A 19,348-nucleotide genomic window follows, 5' to 3' on the forward strand; every position below is an offset into this window, starting at 1 on the left:
GTCACGTGTACCAAAAGGATCGTTTTACCTCCTAATTCGGAAGTTGTATTATGGGGAGCAGTACCAACACACATCCTATGTGGATCACAGGGCATCTGTTCTGGAAGTAGCTTTTGTGTTCACAAAAACTTAATGGTTGCCAGGACATTAGTAACTGTTGCTAAGGATGGTGTTGTTCCCATTAAGATTTTAAATCCTTCTTCCAATCCGGTTACATTGCTGCAAGGGAAAGTTTTAGCAAGGTTTGAACATTCATTGGAATACGATACATACCAGTTTTCTACTGACAGTGTGCAGAATGTACAGACGCCCACCGGCTCTGCACAAGAACACCCAACAGGCATTCATAGCTCGTTCGATTCACTGTTTAAAATCCCAGAACACTTAACACCAACAGAGAAAGAAAATCTTCAAGATTTGCTCCGTCAACACAAAGAGTTGTTTGTGACACCAGAGTCACCAAACCTTGGCTACACTGAGCTTGTGAAACACAAGATCCTCCTCAAACCAGATGTTAAGCCTAAGCATCAAAGACCCTATCGTCTTCCTCCCGATAAACGAGAAGTATTACGACATCAACTTGATGAACTGTTGGATCAAGGAATCATAGCACCAGTGGATGAGTCTGAACAGATCCTCATCACCAGTCCAGTTGTCCTTGTGTCAAAAAAGGATCACTCGGGTCAACCAACACATCAAGCCTGTCTCAATTTAGATTCTGTGTAGACTTTCGATATCTTAACTCCCAGACTCAGACATTCCAATATCAAATTCCAAATCTCGAGGAACTCACGGAATCATTTGCAGATAGAAAACCATTATACTTTACATCCATTGACTTGTCAAAGGGTTTCTTTCAGATGCCAATCGACGCTGATAGTACTGGCTTGACTGCTTTTAACACCTGTTACGGAACATTCAAATTCCAAAGGTTACCTATGGGTTTGAGCACGGCTCCAAGTAGTTTTCAGCTGCTGATGGATAAAGTCTTGAGAGGACTCACTTTTAGATCTTGCCTTTGTTACATTGACGATGTCCTTATCAGTTCACCAAATATGAAACAACACATGAACGATGTTGAAGATGTGTTCAAACGACTAGTGGCAGCAGGGTTAAAACTCAATCCCAAAAAGTGTACGTTCGCTGAAAAGTCTTGCGTTTTTCTTGGTCATCAGATTTCAGAAAATGGAATTTCTCCACCACCTGATCGAGTGGAAGCCATACAGAACATCAGCCCTCCAAAAGATGTGAAAGCTTTAAGGCGAATACTTGGATTATTTAACTGGTTCAGGAAATTTATTCCAAACTATAGCGCAGAAGCACAACCTTTGATACGTCTCACACAGTCTGGTGTCTCCTTTTTCTGGACTAAGAAGCATCAAGATGCTCTTGACAAACTGAAATCATTGCTTACGAACTGCGATGTTCTCGCATTTCCTGATTTTACCAAGACATTCTATCTCGGCGTTGACACGTGTTCCAGAGGCATAGGTTATATGCTTTACCAAAAACAGGACTCACCTGAGGACTTCCGAGTGGTTCGCTTTGGATCAAAATCACTGAGACGATGGCAAAGGTCATACGGACCAACGAAGCTGGAACTTCTTGGAATGGTCACGGCTATTCTGGATTGCGCATCATACTTGCGAGGAGCTAAGTTCGTTGTAGAATGCGACCATCAAGCCCTTAAACCTTTATTTCAAAAGCAAATGAAAGGAGCAATTTATGAGAGATGGATAGCTATTCTACAACAATTCACGTTTGAGATTAGATACAAGCCAGCAAGCCAGATGCAAGTTGCCGACACTCTTTCACGATCTCCCCAGAAATATCCTGATTTCCAAAGTCCAGAAGAAGACGATCCTCACTTTCCCTACATCACAGAGAAAACTGGGACTATTGTATTACCGGAGGGTCACCAACTGAAAAGTTTATTTGTTGACAGTTCCGATGAATCGTCTTCGTTTCCCAATGAAGTCAACAATGTGCAAACATTGCCCCCAGCTATACCACCTTCACATTTGGATGATTTTCAGAAACACTTAGCAGATTCTCTCCAACAAGATCGGGTTTATGACGCGGACACAGAAGATAATGATTTTGATTACGGTAGATTAACTAGGAAGAAAAGGAAGTCCAAAAGGCACGCAGTGACAACAAGTGAAAGAGATTCCCATAGAGAGGAAAGTCCTCCTGTAGAACAGGCTGATAGTGTCTCTTCATTCGAATCAATTCCGCAAGAACAAAGAGAACAGACACTTTCCTTAGGAGATTCCCATGTAGATTTTACAGAGCAGGAGACAGTTGATCAAGATAACACTTTCAATAAGGATGTTGAACAACATGTCACAGCTTCTCCAGGACTTGACACAGAGGATTCCATTGACACAGATGCGGTACATTCTTCAGCTGCCGATTATTTTTCTGAGGTTTCGATAAGAGTTCGCGATATGGACATATTTTCACAAGGCTCTTTTGACCTTGATACTGTTAAGAACCTACAACGCAAGGACACAACATTGTGCCACATCATTCATTACCTGCAAGATGGAAGATTACCTGCTTCTCAAAAGGATTCTAGGCGAATCATGTTAGAAAGTTCAGATTATGTATTTGCAAATGACGTTTTGTTCCATTCGCGCATTTCAAAGTGCAAAAGAACAAGATCACTGCAGCAATATCAGCTGGTGCTTCCTGAGGTGATGATCAAAACTGTCATAGAACTACATCACAACTCGCCTATGGCAGGACATGGAGGTATACAGCATACTTTGGATAGCATCAAGGATTCGTATTATTTTCCATGTATGGCAACCCGCATAGCAGAGTATGTAAGGTCGTGTCCACAATGTCAAGAACGGAAAGTAACTCGAGCACATACAAAAACTGGTATAGTTGCATTTCCCACACCATCTCGATCTTTTGAGGTTTGGCAACTTGATTTGTATGGGCCAGTACCTGTTTCCAAGAATGGCAATTCGTATGTGTTTACCGCGGTGGACCAATTTAGCAAATATCTCTTTGCTGTTCCTATCCGGAACAAGGATGCAGTTACAGTCTCGGAGGCAATATACTCATTGATGACGACTTTCGGAACCTGTAACGCTTTTGTGTCTGACCAAGGGTCAGAGTTTCTTTCCACTTGTACGAAGGAAGTTTGCCGTTTGCTTGATATAAAGCAGGAATATACTCCGAGTTTCTCTCATCATTGTCTCGGCTCAGTGGAGAGAACGCATCGAACATTAGCGGAGCGTTTGACACCTTTCATTACAGATGGCCACCAGTGGGACAAAGTACTATCCTCAGTTGTTTTCTCTATGAACAATACAGTGAATGCGACATTAGGATATAGTCCGTTCGAAATAGTGTTTGGGTTTCGTCCACACTTTCCATTGTCTACGCACACACTTCCAGTCGAACTTCGCTCTCTTCCAAAAGACTATCACGACTATGTTTTGTCAATGGCAAAGCGTTTAGAAGTTGTGCGACAGGAAGTGAAGGCATCTGCTGAATCAGCTAAGGCATCGTATGTGGAAAGGGCAAATTCCAAGGTTCATCCCTTGAACCTTAGTGCTGGTGACTATGTGTATTTACTTAAGACACCTTCAGGTCAAGGTCAGAAGTTTCAACCACGTTATTCTGGTCCCTACATCGTCAACAATGTCATGTCAGATCACCTTGTGCGTCTACTAGATAAAGATTCTGGAAAACTTCTCCCACGTCCTATTCACAAGAACAGACTGAAGGTAGCATTTGTTCGCGTCCCAGAACCTACAGGCTATTTTCTACCCGCTGTCAAGAAAACTATCATCTCCCAAAATGAGCAAAATGAAGCTTATGTGGCTACTACAGATGTGGATAAACACCCCCATGACGATTTCGAACAACCTACAGATATTGATATTTCCCAGAGATCTGAGGATTTGTCAAATAAGAGCACAAATTCATCGGCTTCAAATGATACTGGAAAGCCCACCGGCCCAGTTTTATTAGGCAATAATAATAGCAAATCAATTTCAATTCTGCCAAGACAAATTCGCGACTTGTTTCCATTGATTCCGAAGCCCCATCAAAATTTACAAAGTGTACCACAGTCACAGTCAACCGAGCCGCTCATTTTAGATTTGCCTGGTCGCCCGCAACGTGCTCGTCAGAAGCCACTTCGCTTCAGAGACTCGGATCACGTGGATCCGGCGGAAGTTTCCAACACGGCGTCAGACGAGGAAAAAGTTAAACGTGTCCTTGCGATGAGGAATGTGGGAAAAGGAAATGAATATTTAGCACATTTGAAGGGTGAGCCAGCCCAAAATGCCAGATGGTTTTCTTTCCTTGACCTAGATGTAAAAACAAGGTCAAAGATCCGTGCCCGACCACCTCCCCTAGTATAGATAATTGTCATGACATTGCTTAAATTTGTAATATTATATTTTAAGTTGATTAACAGTGTATTTCTCATTGAACAGATGATTACTTTATTGAATTTCCTTATGTACATTGCAAGACGATTTGTCGCAGAGAAATTATTTATATTTGATGATTTATATAGGTGATCGAGTGATGAATATAATGTGCTGGTTTTGCATGAGTTTTATTTCACAATATACTGAACTGTATTAGAATATAACATTATCATTGCAAGTAATCACATATTGTATGGCTGTATTTGATATTTGATATGCTATTGATATAGCAGAGGAAAGTTAAGGTTCTTTGTTTCCTTTGTTTGAATATTTTTCATGGTTTACTCTATAACTAAAATCACATGGTATAATACATTATTGTACACAACATGTTGATATTGCAAGTTAAAAGTTTATATATATGTATAAATAACAAAGTTAGTATTACCACAAAGGATTTACCATTTAGCATGTTACTGGTATATTATTTTATTTTTGAATGACAAGCTTGATGGGTTTCAGAATGATAATCTGCATTTGATCTACTGTATCAAATGTAATCATTCTTGTGTTCATAGTTGAATACAGGTGTACTGTATATAGCATCTTGTATAGGTACAAAGTGTATTTTTTATGATTGTTGTATCTTAAAATTTGTATGTGCCTTAAGTTTTGATTTCTTGAATATTGTAGAAGTCATAAATATTTACTAAAGTTTAATACAATTCTTGTTAAATTACTGAAATTAATATCATTTTAAATGTAGCTTAATAACTTGTTTTTTGTATGTGAAGTTCTTTTGCCCATTCTATTAAGTCTGCATCCTTGTATTTGTCTTCCAGAATTGCGCAGCTGGAGGGTAGCTATAGGTATGATGTAGACTTGGTGTTGTGTGAGGGAAATTTTCTTGCTGATTTACTCGGTTTTTATAGTTGCATTTAAATGAATAGTGTAAAATTCTTGATTTCTGTATTTCATTGTCATTTCATGTCATGTAATCAGATATCTCACGACCAGTTGTTAATTTCACAGGGTTCAATTTTTTAAGGGGGGGCATGTTATGTATATGGTGTTACTGGTCTGTGAGATATCTTATAGTATTATGGTCTAAGGGGAAATAACTCCATTCCGGATATTGTTGTTTATTTCTAATTTTGTTTTATTAGTTTGTACTTGATTCCGGATATGTTGGTCCGAGATATGTTTTATAATTAGTTGAATAAAATGGCGACAACGTATCAAGACGCTGGTCCTCTTTATTAAAATATATATTCCTCTCACAGCCTGTCAGCAACGACATATTACACGTGTACATGTTATCAACATGTCGACAACTTATAATTGCACATGGCGATTGTTCACGGCCTAAATGCAGACATTGTTTGTACCAAGCTTTTTGGTGCTCTGATGCTACAAGTCCGACCAAATACTGTTTATAAACTTTAGTTATCCACTTACACTTATTATAAATCAACAAACTGCAAATTAAGAGTAACGAAAGACCACGCCTGTTCAACACGTCATAATGGCCATCCCTCTACGTTACCCATCACTTTTTAATATTTCGTTGGTTGATAAATACCTTATGTTTGCTGTTCCAAAAAGTTGTGTAAACCTGTTGTGATGGTTTTGTTACCTGTTGCATGGAATTTTCTATATATATATATATATACATGCACTTAAGTCATGATGCTAATGCAAGTTTCCTGCAGGTGATATAAACTCGTACCAGTGTTGTTCTCAAACGTTATCAATAAATGTACAAATACGTGTAATGAGGATGGAAAGGATAAGAGCTTTACATAATGTTTTCCAATAAGGGAAATTAAGCGAGATGGCTTACGACTTCTGGGGTGATTCTACTTGCTGTCCAAATGTCCAGTGATAGCAAGTTATTTAATGATTACCGAAGAAAGCTAAATAAAATTTCCAAGCATAATCTACATACATGTATTTACGTTATTAAAAGGTCGTGTCAATATTTTTCACTCTTGAATGTTCATGGAAAATAGCGATAAATGAAATCTCTATATGTTGCTGATTTTTCATACCTTTCAACCTAATTATTATAAGAACTATATATCATGGGAAAGTGTTCTGTTTCGCTACATGAACATTAGGCATAATTGATTGTTGTACTTTCAGAATAACCCAACCTATGTGACTACTGTGAGCGGTGAAGGAAACGTTCTGGCCAGACTGGGACGATGTTATACTGGAAGATTATACCAGATAGTCGAAATAGCCTTACTGCCACAAAACTGGCCGAATATCATATAATACCTTAATGTTTTGTTGAGAGCCTAAGTTTGTATTTAAGATCTTACTTTGTATGCTGCAATAAAGCGAGATAGCATATGTATACAAACTTTATTACAAGCAATCTGTAACATTGAACCATCAGTCCTGTTACTCTTGACAAATCGACAGGGACACTATGTCATCAAGATATGGTATCGATTGTATTTCTTGATAGTATGTGTTCTTTATGTATTGTAAAACGAGGAGTTTATTAGTGATACATTTCTGACATTGATAATAAAATAAGAGGGATAGGATTGGTTAAAGCATTGGCTGACTTTATGTAGAGTGAAACAAGAAATACCTCAGTATATGTATATTTGTACAGGTCCCATATCGTATTACACGGTTCATACTGACTAAATTACATGTACGTTAAGATAAAATGTTTGCTTGCATAATGGAAATCATACCTCAAAGTGCTGTTAATAATTTCGAAGTCATTATATTTTTTGTTAAATTAACACCAGGAAACGATCTCTAAACTACGTGTACCTGAGTACTATTTCGGTTTGTTATTATGACACTCACTTTATTATATCCGATGTTTAAGTGAATTTGTTTTGCATATTTAGGTATAGAAGTCAGTACTTTAAAACATGTCAAGCGAAACAAGGAAACTATTTATGATTTATGATTTTGCTATAAATCTACGAAACAGTTTTAAAAATTATCGTTAATTGTTTGGGGTTAAACAAAACTAGCTAATGACCCATTTGATGCCATTTTGTATGTTAATATCACATGTTTCACCAAATGAATACAGATTTGCGTTTAAATTGTTATTGTTTTTCATTTACATTCTTCTAATAGCAGTCTTAGAATGGTACACACCTGTGGTGATACACACTTGTGATGATAAACACTGTGACGATACACACTTGTGATGATACAAACCTGTAATGGTACCCACTTGTGACGAATACACACTCATGATGATATACACTTATGAAACACATATGTTACGATTAACACTTGTTACTATTAACACTTGTGATGATACACACGTGACTGTACCAACTCATTATTTCGACATGACATTGAGTATTGTATATCAAAATGTTTGACACAATCGTTGTTATACATAATTAGGTGATATCAAAAGGGTGAAAATTGAATGAAACATTATAAATGTTTGAAGAAAAGAATTCTAGAAAAAAAAAGAAATTAATCTTAAGCATTTGGATCGCCCAGGTTTGATTTTCTATATGGATACTGCATTTTATTTCGTAAAAGAATTAACGGTAAATAATTTGACACCGCGACACTCAGTAGGCAAACAGTTTGTGATTGGCTGACCAATCAGTGTACATTACCAATTTTAATTCAAACGTTTTTTGACACACAGTATACGTGTAGTTTTTCGGGTATGCGGGGTTTAAGAACGGAATTCATTAATGAAACACTCTCATTCCCCATCGTCAGTCAAAGGTCCCGGTTTGATATTATTTGGCATGTGATCGGGTGTGGTCTTATTACCATGAAAGGTCAATTATAATGAATTTGACATTTTTGCCCAAATCATAGAAAACAACTTAAAATTTGGGTTATTTACACTAAAGTGCATTAAAGTGTCGTCTTTCATCGGCCCGTTAGAATTTTAGGCAGCGATTGTTTGTTGCTTATATGTAAAGTAATCACATCGGACGGAACAGCTTGACTATTGTAAAGATGTTAGGATTGCGGTCATTCGAGAACCCGTGTGTTCTTATTTGTCATTACACCTATACAATAGCATCATTTTGCAAGTAGCGATAACGTCAAATCTTAATTTGTGTATAAATATTACGTCATTTTAACAACAAATGTGTGAATGAGGGGATGGAGTCAATAGTTACAGCACAAAGAAAAATCTCTAGTTGTGTTAGTCCTTAAATAATAAATTCATAGACGCGCAGCATTAAATATATGTAAGTTTACCTTTTAGAGATTTATGCTCTTGTGGTTTAATTATAGATACGTTTACATGGTGAATAAACGTGTAGTTTTTCGAGTAGGCGGGATTTAAGAACGAAATTCATTAATGAAACACTCGCATTCCCCATTGTCAGTCAACGGTCCGAGTTTGATATTCTTTGGCATGCGACTGGATTTGGTCTTATTACCATGAAGGGCCAATTATAATGAATTTGACATTTTTGCCCAAATGTTTCAAAACACCTTAAAATTTGGGTTATTTACAGTAAAGTGCATTAAAGTGTCCAGTTTTATGGGTCAGCTAGAATTTTAGGCAGTAATTGGTTGTTGCTTATGGGCATATTAATCACTATAAGACGTAACAGCTTGACTATCGTAAAAATGTCAGGATTACTGTCTTTTGAGAACCCGTGTGTTCTTATTTGTCATTACACCTATACAATATCATCATTTTGCAAGTAGCGATAACGTCAAATTTTAATTTGTGTATAAATATTACGTCAGTTTAACAACAAATGTGTAAATGAGGGGATGGAGTCAATAGTTATAAGAAAGAGAAAAATATCTAGTTGTGTTATTTCTTAAATAATGAATTCATAGACACGCAGCATTAGATATATATGTGTTTATCTTTTAGAGATTTATGCTTCTGTTGTTTAATTATAGATACTTAATAAAATATTTTTTAATTACTTACAATACGTACATCTGCATAATTGAAGTTCCCTGTGTAAATACATACACCACACATACCCTTTCCCAGTTATACGACTTGGCTGACCTGACGGCCCAGATTATGACCTTATTTACAACATGGCGCTGTCGAAAGTGACGGATATGATTGCAGACCTCCCTGTGAGTGTTAAGACTGTAGGCGGCGCAGTTTTCGCAGGGGTGGTGTTGGCGACTGTTTGGACGGTGCGTAAAGCGCGTCAAACCAACAGGTATATCTCATATAGAAAGATCTGGAATGTTGTTTAGTATATCTTTTATCAGCAAAGTGTAACACATATACAATGTACACCCAAACAAACACATGCCATGGCATTTTTTTACCCCATGCATCACAAGAACTGCAATAAGTTAGATGACAGGCTAACTGAAACATAGTAAGCTGAAACTAATCATTATGTTTTCACGATCTAAATGAAATGCCAGCTAATAAATTAGATAAAGACTACCTGCAAAAGCTAACAATGCTTATATTGGTCTACTCTATAATGATGTTCTCCTGTAGATGTTGACAATACTTTGTTGTGTTAATTGCGTTTATTTATCGAACAGGAAACTATATCCAAAAGATACCATTGTTATCCACCAGATGGGCCGTGGTCCATATGTGCCAAGTCTTACGCCTTTTGCGATTAAATTAGAGACGTATTTCCGGATGGAGGGTATTCCTTACGAGGTAACTTTTACAATTTTCGGAAGTATTTTAATATAGAATTATATTGATAGTATATATCTGTGTAGAATTATATGATTTATTTTGGAATTTTCGAATTTGTTAATCAGTATCCTTCTCAGATACAGATGTAAATTGGTAGGTAAACCACACACGTACAGATAGTGCTTTATCGCTCCCATTTTGTTGACATTCAAGGGTCGTCTAAATAACGAATCAAGTGATATCAGTGACATTTTAGCAGCTTATAAATCCCTTCTATGGTGTAATTTGACAGAAATGACTTTTTTTTTTGTATTTGTTTTATTTTTTCAGAGATTTTCATACAGTGTACATAGTATACAATTGTATTCAGAATAATCATTATTACAGCACCATAGAATTGTAGATGATCCAACACAAATACACACATCTTAATCCAGATTCATAAAATCATTTACTTTTGATGAATTTTCTTAATGTTACTTTCCCACTGTATTTAAAGAAAGGAAGAAAGCAGAAGAGAAGGTGTAGAGCAAACAGAAAAATCATAACAATAAAGCAATAGGAACGAAACAAGAAACATGGACAAAGACATATATATAGTAACAAAGACAGACATAGAGACAGAGAGAGAAGGAGAGAGAGACAGAGAGAGGTGTTAGAAAATCAAATATTTACAGTATGGTCTGTAGTCTAACCCAGATATACCCAGGATAAACAGAATTGCTGGTAAGACAATTTAGGTCTGACTTATAATTAGACCAGCTTTACTGTATATGAATGAAGACTGGCAAGGGAAAGACAAGAGGATTTAAACATGTATTGTCGTCAGCAAGTGTCACCACATATGATTATAGCAATAAAATTTTATTTTGAAATCTTATAGAGACAATAATATGTATTAACTTTGGTTACATATAACATTACAAAGTATAGCAGTAAACAAGAATCTAAGGACAATAATCAGCAAATTGAAGTTCTAAGAGATATTAAGTAATTTTTGCCATTATTTCCATTCATTTTGAAAATTTTCCTTATACTTGTCCCCTTTACCCATTGCAATATATTTTTGTGTAACATAATGATCTTTAATAGTTTTTTTGAGACCAGTCAAAGATAAATTCATTTGTAGGCACCTTGTTGAATAAATATACTGTTTAATAATTAAAATGATTGTACTGTCTATTGGTGTTCTTATTCCATCTTGATTATATAATCCAAAAATAAAAGTTTCCTTATTATATGCGAAAGGTATCATTAAAGAATCTAATAAAAACTCAAAATTTTGTAACATAACTTGCACCTTATCACATTCCCAAAGTGTATGTTCTATTGTTTCAATATCAGTTTTGCACCAGTAGCAATACGGATTTTCTGCTATTCCTGCCTTAAATAGAAATGAATTTGTTGTTAAGATGTGTTGATTAATTCTATATTGTAGCCACTGTAGTTTTGAATTTTTGGTTATATAAAATGGCAATTTGTATATTTTCCTCCATGTTTCATTATCAAAGTTGAAGATATCCCATTTTTTTCTTCCAGGGGATATTATGTTATTTTTACTGAGTAAATAGTAAAAGTCTTTTGTTCCCTTTTTACTGCGAAAAAGAATTTCCATATCAATTGGTATAAATGGGTTGATAGGAGATGATAATTCCTGTTTCTGAATATGTTTTCTAATAGCTGAGATAAGTCCTCGATATTTAAGGATGTTTGTATTAATATCAAAGACCCGTTGAAATTCTTCGAAGGAGTAAAATGAATTATTGTTTTTGTTTATTAAGTCACTAATTACAATAATTCCTTTATTGTACCAATCTTGATAAAAAATATTCTGATTATCTACTTTAATTAATTTATTATACCAAATTGGTGTTTTAGCCAACATATCTGGGGATTTATATAAGTAGTTTTTATTAGATAGTTTTATCCATGCTTTAAAGACATCTTTCCAGAATAGATTTTTACATTTATTGTGACATATTGAGATATATTCCATCCCACAGTTAGCCATAAGGTGATCATCAACAAAAGATCTAAGAATTAACTGCCATTTACTTGAACTTGTAAAAAGTCTCCTTAACCATGTTAGCTTCAAAGATTCAATGAATGACTTCACATGTAACATTTTTAGCCCCCCATCAATGTATTTTTTAATAGTTACATCTCTTTTCACCTTATCTATTTTACTTTTCCAAAGAAAACAATACAGTTCTGTGTTTAATTTTTTCAAGAAATTCTCATCTGGATTTGGCAAAGAGATAAAGAGATGATTGAACTGAGAAATTAATAAAGCCTTTATAATATGAATTCTACCGATTAGAGTTAAGACTCGTCGTTCCCAAATTCTAATAAGTGCCTTTAACTTTACTAATTTCTTATCATAATTTAGTTTAGGTATTCGATGAAGGTCAACATGAAATTTGATTCCTAAAAGTGTAAATGTTTGATTTCCCCACTGTAGATTCAGTTCAGGGTAGACAACTTCATCACTATATTTTTTGCTTCCAATCCAAATAGCCTGGGTTTTAGATACATTTATTTTCAATCCTGATATTTTTGCAAAAGATTTTAATTCATCAATAGATTCTTTAAGGGATTCCTCTGTTCCATCCAAGATCAGTGAAGTGTCATCAGCATATTGAGACAGTAAAATAGGAATATTATCAACATCAATACCTTTTATATTATTATTGTTCCTTATTCTAATAGCTAAGATTTCAGCACATATTATAAATATATATGGTACAATTGGGTCCCCCTGCCTACAGCCTCTCTCTATTTCAAAAAATGGAGACAGATTTCCCCCTTGATTAATCGCTGAGCTTGAATTGTTTTGTAGAACCTTCACCAATTTCTTAATATCTTCCCCAAATTTAAAAAAATCGAGAACTTTATCAATAAACTTCCAAGAAACAGAGTCAAAAGCCTTTTCAAAATCAATAATCAACAACATTCCAGGTATATTTTTATCTTCTGCATATTGCATAATATCATAAACAATTCGAGTGTTTTCCTCAATATAACGTCCTGAGATGAAACCCGTTTGATCAGTATGAATTAATTTGTTCAAAACTATTTTTATTCGGTTAGCTATTGATCCTGATGCAATTTTATAAATAATATTGAGTAAAGAAATTGGTCTCCAGTTTTTAAGATATTGTCGAGGCTTATCTCCCTTAGGTATACATGTTATTATGCCCTGTCTTTGTGTAATTGATAATTGACCCTGATTGAACCTATAATTAATTGATCTGACTATAAAAGTACCTAACTGTTTCCAGAAGCATTTAAAAAATTCCACAGTGAACCCATCAGAGCCTGGGCTTTTATTATTTTTCATAGCTTTCAAGACAGAAATGACTTGATAATGTTTAGCTCGACGGACGAAGCCCAGCGGAGCTTATGCTGTGGCCCCTGCTTTTCAGTGCAATAAAAGAGTTTTAATTTGATCTTAGTGTGAGTTTGTTTAAAAGCGTTAAAGGAAAACAAAAGAAGATTAAGCAGTTATTTTTAGCAGATAGGTAAGCTGTATTTAAAAGGACTAAGTTAAAATTGGGATTTACCTGTGCATTGCGTGATTTTCAAAAAATTAAAATTGTCTGTATTTTGCATATTCCTGGTGCATTAATTGTGGGTAATATTGTTACACACTTATCCACTAAAGATGTTCAGTGATACAATATTGAAATAAATCACCAATGTTGTTTTGGTGTTCCTATTTTTACATACATATGTAGCTTTTGAAGTGTAAAAGTTAAAGAAGATATATATTTATGTGCGTTAAGAATGTCAAAAACCTAATAAACTTATAAACTTACCTTGTGGTAGGCTGCACACGTACACATTGTATACAATGTTCCGTAAACACACGTCCTAGTATGTATATTATGTAAATTGAGAAATAGCCTGTTTGTACAGTTGGTCGAGTTAATATATATATGTGTACCTGGGAAGCTAGCTAGGGCTGTCATATAATGCGTTTTTTTTGTTATGTGGACCATGGTAAGTAAGAAAGTTCCAACTCACGTTTACGGTTTAGTACAGACGTACACATAAGTACGATGGCCGTCAAGAACCTGGCAAAATGAAATGTTACAGTTTTTTTTCACATCACATAAAGCTTATCGAGTTCGATAGATGGTATCCTGATAACACTGTCATCACATAGCCTGCCAATTAATTGCCCGGAATGTCTTTGGCTACTGGATGATCCATATTTATCTATATTGATATGAGGCCTGCAAAATAATTTCACGAATATAACTGTTGTCTTTAATAAACTTTCCAATAACGAATTATCTGCACTAACATTGTCAATGTATCTACCTCAACTTTTCGAGTGAAAGAAACTCTGAAACTTGTAAACGCTGATGGGGTTTGTTATAGAGATATAGGACAATCAATTGTAAACATCGACGAATCTATCGGCAAACCTTTTACACAACTATCAGATAATTGCGATATTTTCCATCATTCAGTTGTTTTTCTCGAAAAAAGGAAATGGCGACATTATACAGGGTACATTTGATTTTGTTTGCCCCAAGGAACAACCCGATACTTACCTTATAGTTTGTCCTCAGAGGTGATTAATGGATGTTGAGACTTGTTGTGACGATGTCATCAAACCTTTGCTGTTCGGGTCAGCTCTGGTCATGGTATTGGATTACGACATTCCATGCTATGATGGTACAGTTTTTGTCACATCATTTTGTTACAAAGATGTCTCCCTTTATGCCATATTTGTGTAGTATTGTTTTCATTATTATTACCATTTTCAATTCACAATCATAACAAAAAAAACTGTTTATACTTATAAAGTCAAATCCGGCCAAACATATCCTCTTTTTGTGTGTTTTGGACACTGTTGAGCAAAACAGCATGGCTATATTTAGGGTTTGATGATTTGTGTGACTTATGGATATTCCAACTAACATTCATCATCCGCAAGGTAATTCTACAGAAGAAAATGTTAGAGTTTACAGCAAATTATTAATAATTTCCAGAGAAACATTGTGGTATATTACAGGATTAGTTTGATTATTGGACGTACATTAATTATAATTATTACTTAATACAATTTGAAAAACTTAAATTCGAGATTTTGCCGATTAAAGACGCTTTAGGGTTGGTTTTATGAATTCCTCTAAACCCAAAATTGCGTTGTCGACTAGGAATATTGCCACACTAGCAGTAAATAACACTTAATATGCACATACTTGTACCGCAAGGTTTATTATGAACAACTAACATACATTGTACATTTGTAGGTAGAACATAGCTGGTACAGACGAAGTAAGAAAACAGGGAAAATTCCATTTTTGGAGTACAATGGAGAAGAGATTCCAGATAGCGAGTTTATCCTGGAGTTTCTCAGTAAGGAGAAGAACTTTGACCTTAACAGGGGACTCACTGAAGAACAGATCGGAATCGGCAGGGCCTTCCAGAAAATGGCCGAGGAAAATACGTACTGGTAGGTAATAATTTGGTCAGTTTGTTTTCAAGTTTTTTTTCACTTCCGTTAAGTTTTTAGGAAACATGTGACTTGATGCCGTATCATGAACTTAAAAAGCCAATTTATATTTGTTTTGTATGTTTACACTTTAGACGCCGTTGTTATGTTTATATTTTGTTTATTAGCTTACATAATGGACAGCGTTAGTGGTTCGTTAACATTTAATGTTTTAATGATATCTAAAGGATGTATGTCTGATTTTGCAGGTGCTTTGTGATAGATCGATGGGTTCTTGACAATACCAATGGAGGATGGGAAGTGTTTGGCATTTCTTCGCTGATGACGTAACCACTATTTCCATGTCGTTATAATAAATCAGTTTGAAATGAGGAACAAATGGGAGACAAATTTAAAATAAAAAAGCCTATTGATTGTGGAAGATTGGCTTCTGGCACTAGAGGAGTTTGATCTACAATGTATAGGACGAGGTTAATGATGGAAGTCATTAATACATTAATCTTATGACATATGACTTAGTTATATTGATAATACGACGCAATGACTTAGTAACATTGATAATAAGACATATGACTTAGTTATATTGATAATAAGACATATGACTTAGTTACATTGCTAATAAGACGCATGACTTAGTAACATTAGTAATAAGACGCATGAAATAGTTATGTTGATATAACGACGTATGCCTTTGTCAAAGTACCAATATGACGTATGACCTGATGTGGCAAATCTCATCAGATAGTGGGCTAATTAAATCGCTATTCGTCCGTTCGTTTTTAACCATTTCTTGTCACTATTTCTGGAGAAGCACTAGATCGATCATTGTCAAATTGCCTGTTAGATTGCCCTTTGGGCTTAGTTGAGCATATTTAAATCTAGAGCTGCTCAGAACTCCAGATGGCCGACATATTGCCATTTTGTGTTTTGACAGTTGATGTTTGTCGGTATTTCTCAGAAAACCCTTCATTAATCTTTGTATTTCTTACCAATAGTTTCCCCTTTGTACGTTATATTTTGTAACCAACCTGAGAAAAGATAGCAGTCAGGTTTTTTTTTAATTTTGCAGGTAGAAGTTATGTAATCTATTTCGAGTTTCAGAGTTCTTCATGGATCTTTATCAAAATCCTCATGTAGGTTTCCCTTGGCCCCCTGACTAGATAATTATAATGTTTAAGTTTGTTAGTTAAAGTTTGTTATCACTATTAATCAGAAAATTCTTCATGGATATTTCTTCAATTTCATTTGGATTCCTTGTATTACGCATGTAGTGTGGCTTACAAGAAAGGTCAACGCCTATACGATATCTTGTTATTGTTAGGCGTTTATTGAAGAGAAGTGCACGAAAGATGCTATATCAGCATGGCATAGGACGATATTCGCCAGAGGAAATACGTTACATCATGTCAGAGGTTCTCAAGTCTCTGTCCTTCTACCTTGGTGAGTTCTATCGAAATGCCTTGTAGCATGTAGTGCCTTTATACTTACTATACAAAATTCCCAGATTTTCCGAGATGATTTTTCTAATTCTTGTAAATAAAGGTTTGTTCAACAAGTTCTTCTACATCTTTGTCTTTATAGTTTGATCGCGTGTCAGTCAGCTAAGTTTTAACAAGATGATATCCATGGACATGTTGAATATATTGTATTGATTCGTTGACTCGGTTTAAACTGAGAGGGATGTGTCCCTTTTTATTGATAATTCAGGATCGAAGAAATTCCTGTTCGGCGAGAAAGCGTGCAAATTTGACTGTGCTATCTTTGGGATTCTGGCGGAAATCAGATGGGCGTCATTTGGAGGCTTTGGAACTTCTGTCATAAAAGGTAGGCATTAGCCTTCCGTGATTTTAATGTGTATTTTGTATCATTCTGATTTATTTTTGTGTACTCGCCATTTTTCTTTTCTGTGTAGTCGAATCCTTAACATTGGTACCCCCTGTCGGGAAACTAAGATCTCTGCTAATTTATACTTTGTTTAAACGAATGTGATATTGGTTCTATGAATTGCAGTACCGAAGAATGGTTTTAATTAATATATACGAATGTAAACTAATGACGTAACTGCTGACTATTGGACAAAAGATTCGAGTCTGACTTTATTGTAACTGAAAAGTCAAAGTCCCGTGCAATGGTTTGTGTATTCATGAACAAGTGTAGTGCATTGTTTCGAGGTGTTTAATCCTTTGTAGATGTATCAATAGGTCATTAAGACGTTTCAATTATAAAAAATAGACTGAAATGTACATTCGATGTTCAGTACCAACAGCATCCATCCCAATTGTTCGCAACTGTTTAAGGAACTCTGTAAATGTCCCATTTAGTTTCTTTATATAACGTTTTAATAGTGGACTATAACAAATGAAAATCAAGTACAAAAAAATATATATCTAATGGCCTTACATTATGTTGTGAACTTACAGAGTATCCAAACCTATGTGACTACTGTGAACGGATGAAGGAGACTTTCTGGCCAGACTGGGAAAAGTGTATACAGAGAAGCGGTACTAGATAGTCAAGAGTTCTCAATCGGCCACTCGTATGTGGGAAAAAACTGCCCCATGATATTTTAATAAGACAGGTTTGAGATTGTTCAGTGTCCTGTCAAGAGCTATGTTTAAATACTTAAAATTCAATATTGTAATTTGTTCGTGATTTAAGAGTAAACAGTCTTGTTTGTGTACATTTGTTGTTGTCAAACGTATGATATTGGTGTCACTGGAGGCACAAGACATCACGTCGCACAATAGTATCCACTTCTCAAATTAGAGGTTGTCCATGTGGGAATACTTGTCAGATGTTTCATTGTACTGGTTGTTTGAGCAGTACCATTCTGTAGTTCATATTGACGAGAACTCTTATTCCTGCTGGATAGCCTACGGGTATCAACGTTGTGTTAATGTCTTTGATAGCGGAAAAGTTAATGTCAGAATGTTTGCATGCTCATAAGGTGAAAAATAAAATCGACCGTTGATAATTCATGCGAAGATTTTAATTAATCATTTGACACGAAAGAAGAGCAATGGAAAATAGAGGATGCAAAAGACGATTACTTAACCAAATATGAGTACACAAGGTTAAACCCGTGTCTGGTCTTGTAAAAAAAACTAGCCTTTTGAAACCACAGGGCTAGACAAACTTGCATCCCCTATCAATACACTGTAACACAAGCTTTATTTAATATAATTATCACCACTATCAATAGCATAAGCCGTATATAATATAATTGTCACTCTTTATCAATACCACAGGCCGTATTTAATCTAATTATCACACCCTATCAACAACACAAGCCGTATGAACTCCGTAGATGTATAATAAATAGAGGTTCCACAACGAGTGGAGATTGTTTATCATTTTTTTTTATCCAACTCGAGTTGGTTAAGTTTCTAATTTTGAAAAGACACGAGCATTAACCCTAACCCTAACCATATATACATGTCCATAAAACTTAATATTCAGAGTTTATCACTGACATACGTAAGTCAATGATTTTATCACTGTTGGCGATCGGAAATTTGGAAAAAATATCAAACAAATTGAAACAATTATTAAGAATATTAGAATAGGTTTAGATTAATTAGTGAAAGCCTGTCAACCTTCTCAATGAACCACATTACCGAACATATATATAATAATATATGTGTGTAATACATAGACCAGTAGTTTCGTTTACTTTAATAGTATAGGTTTTATACTAGTGTTAGAATATGATATTACTTTATAGTATCGGACATGTTTAAACGTTTCTCGACCTGTCCCCTGTTTTCTTTCACGTTGTCCTTTTCCGGCAATATGGTGGCGTTGTTATATGTAGGCCATTGGGAGAAGCGAAGGAGGACAAAACGTGCGAATTTCAAAATATTTCACGAA

At 35.2% G+C, this 19,348-nt stretch overlaps 1 protein-coding gene across 1 annotated transcript; it reads left to right on the top strand.

Annotated features, from left to right (window-relative positions):
* Positions 1–9,423: 9,423 nt before the first annotated feature.
* On the top strand, positions 9,424–18,456 carry LOC117321695 (failed axon connections homolog). The gene is made up of 7 exons (XM_033876203.1): positions 9,424–9,562; positions 9,903–10,026; positions 15,276–15,478; positions 15,727–15,804; positions 16,800–16,918; positions 17,186–17,302; positions 17,899–18,456. The coding sequence occupies exons 1-7, from the start codon at positions 9,432–9,434 to the stop codon at positions 17,988–17,990; spliced, it is 864 nt and encodes a 287-aa protein (XP_033732094.1). The 5' UTR covers positions 9,424–9,431; the 3' UTR covers positions 17,991–18,456.
* The last annotated feature ends 892 nt before the right edge of the window (positions 18,457–19,348 follow it).

This window comes from Pecten maximus, chromosome 2 (genome assembly GCF_902652985.1).
Source record: "Pecten maximus chromosome 2, xPecMax1.1, whole genome shotgun sequence".
Lineage (NCBI taxonomy): Eukaryota > Metazoa > Mollusca > Bivalvia > Pectinida > Pectinidae > Pecten > Pecten maximus.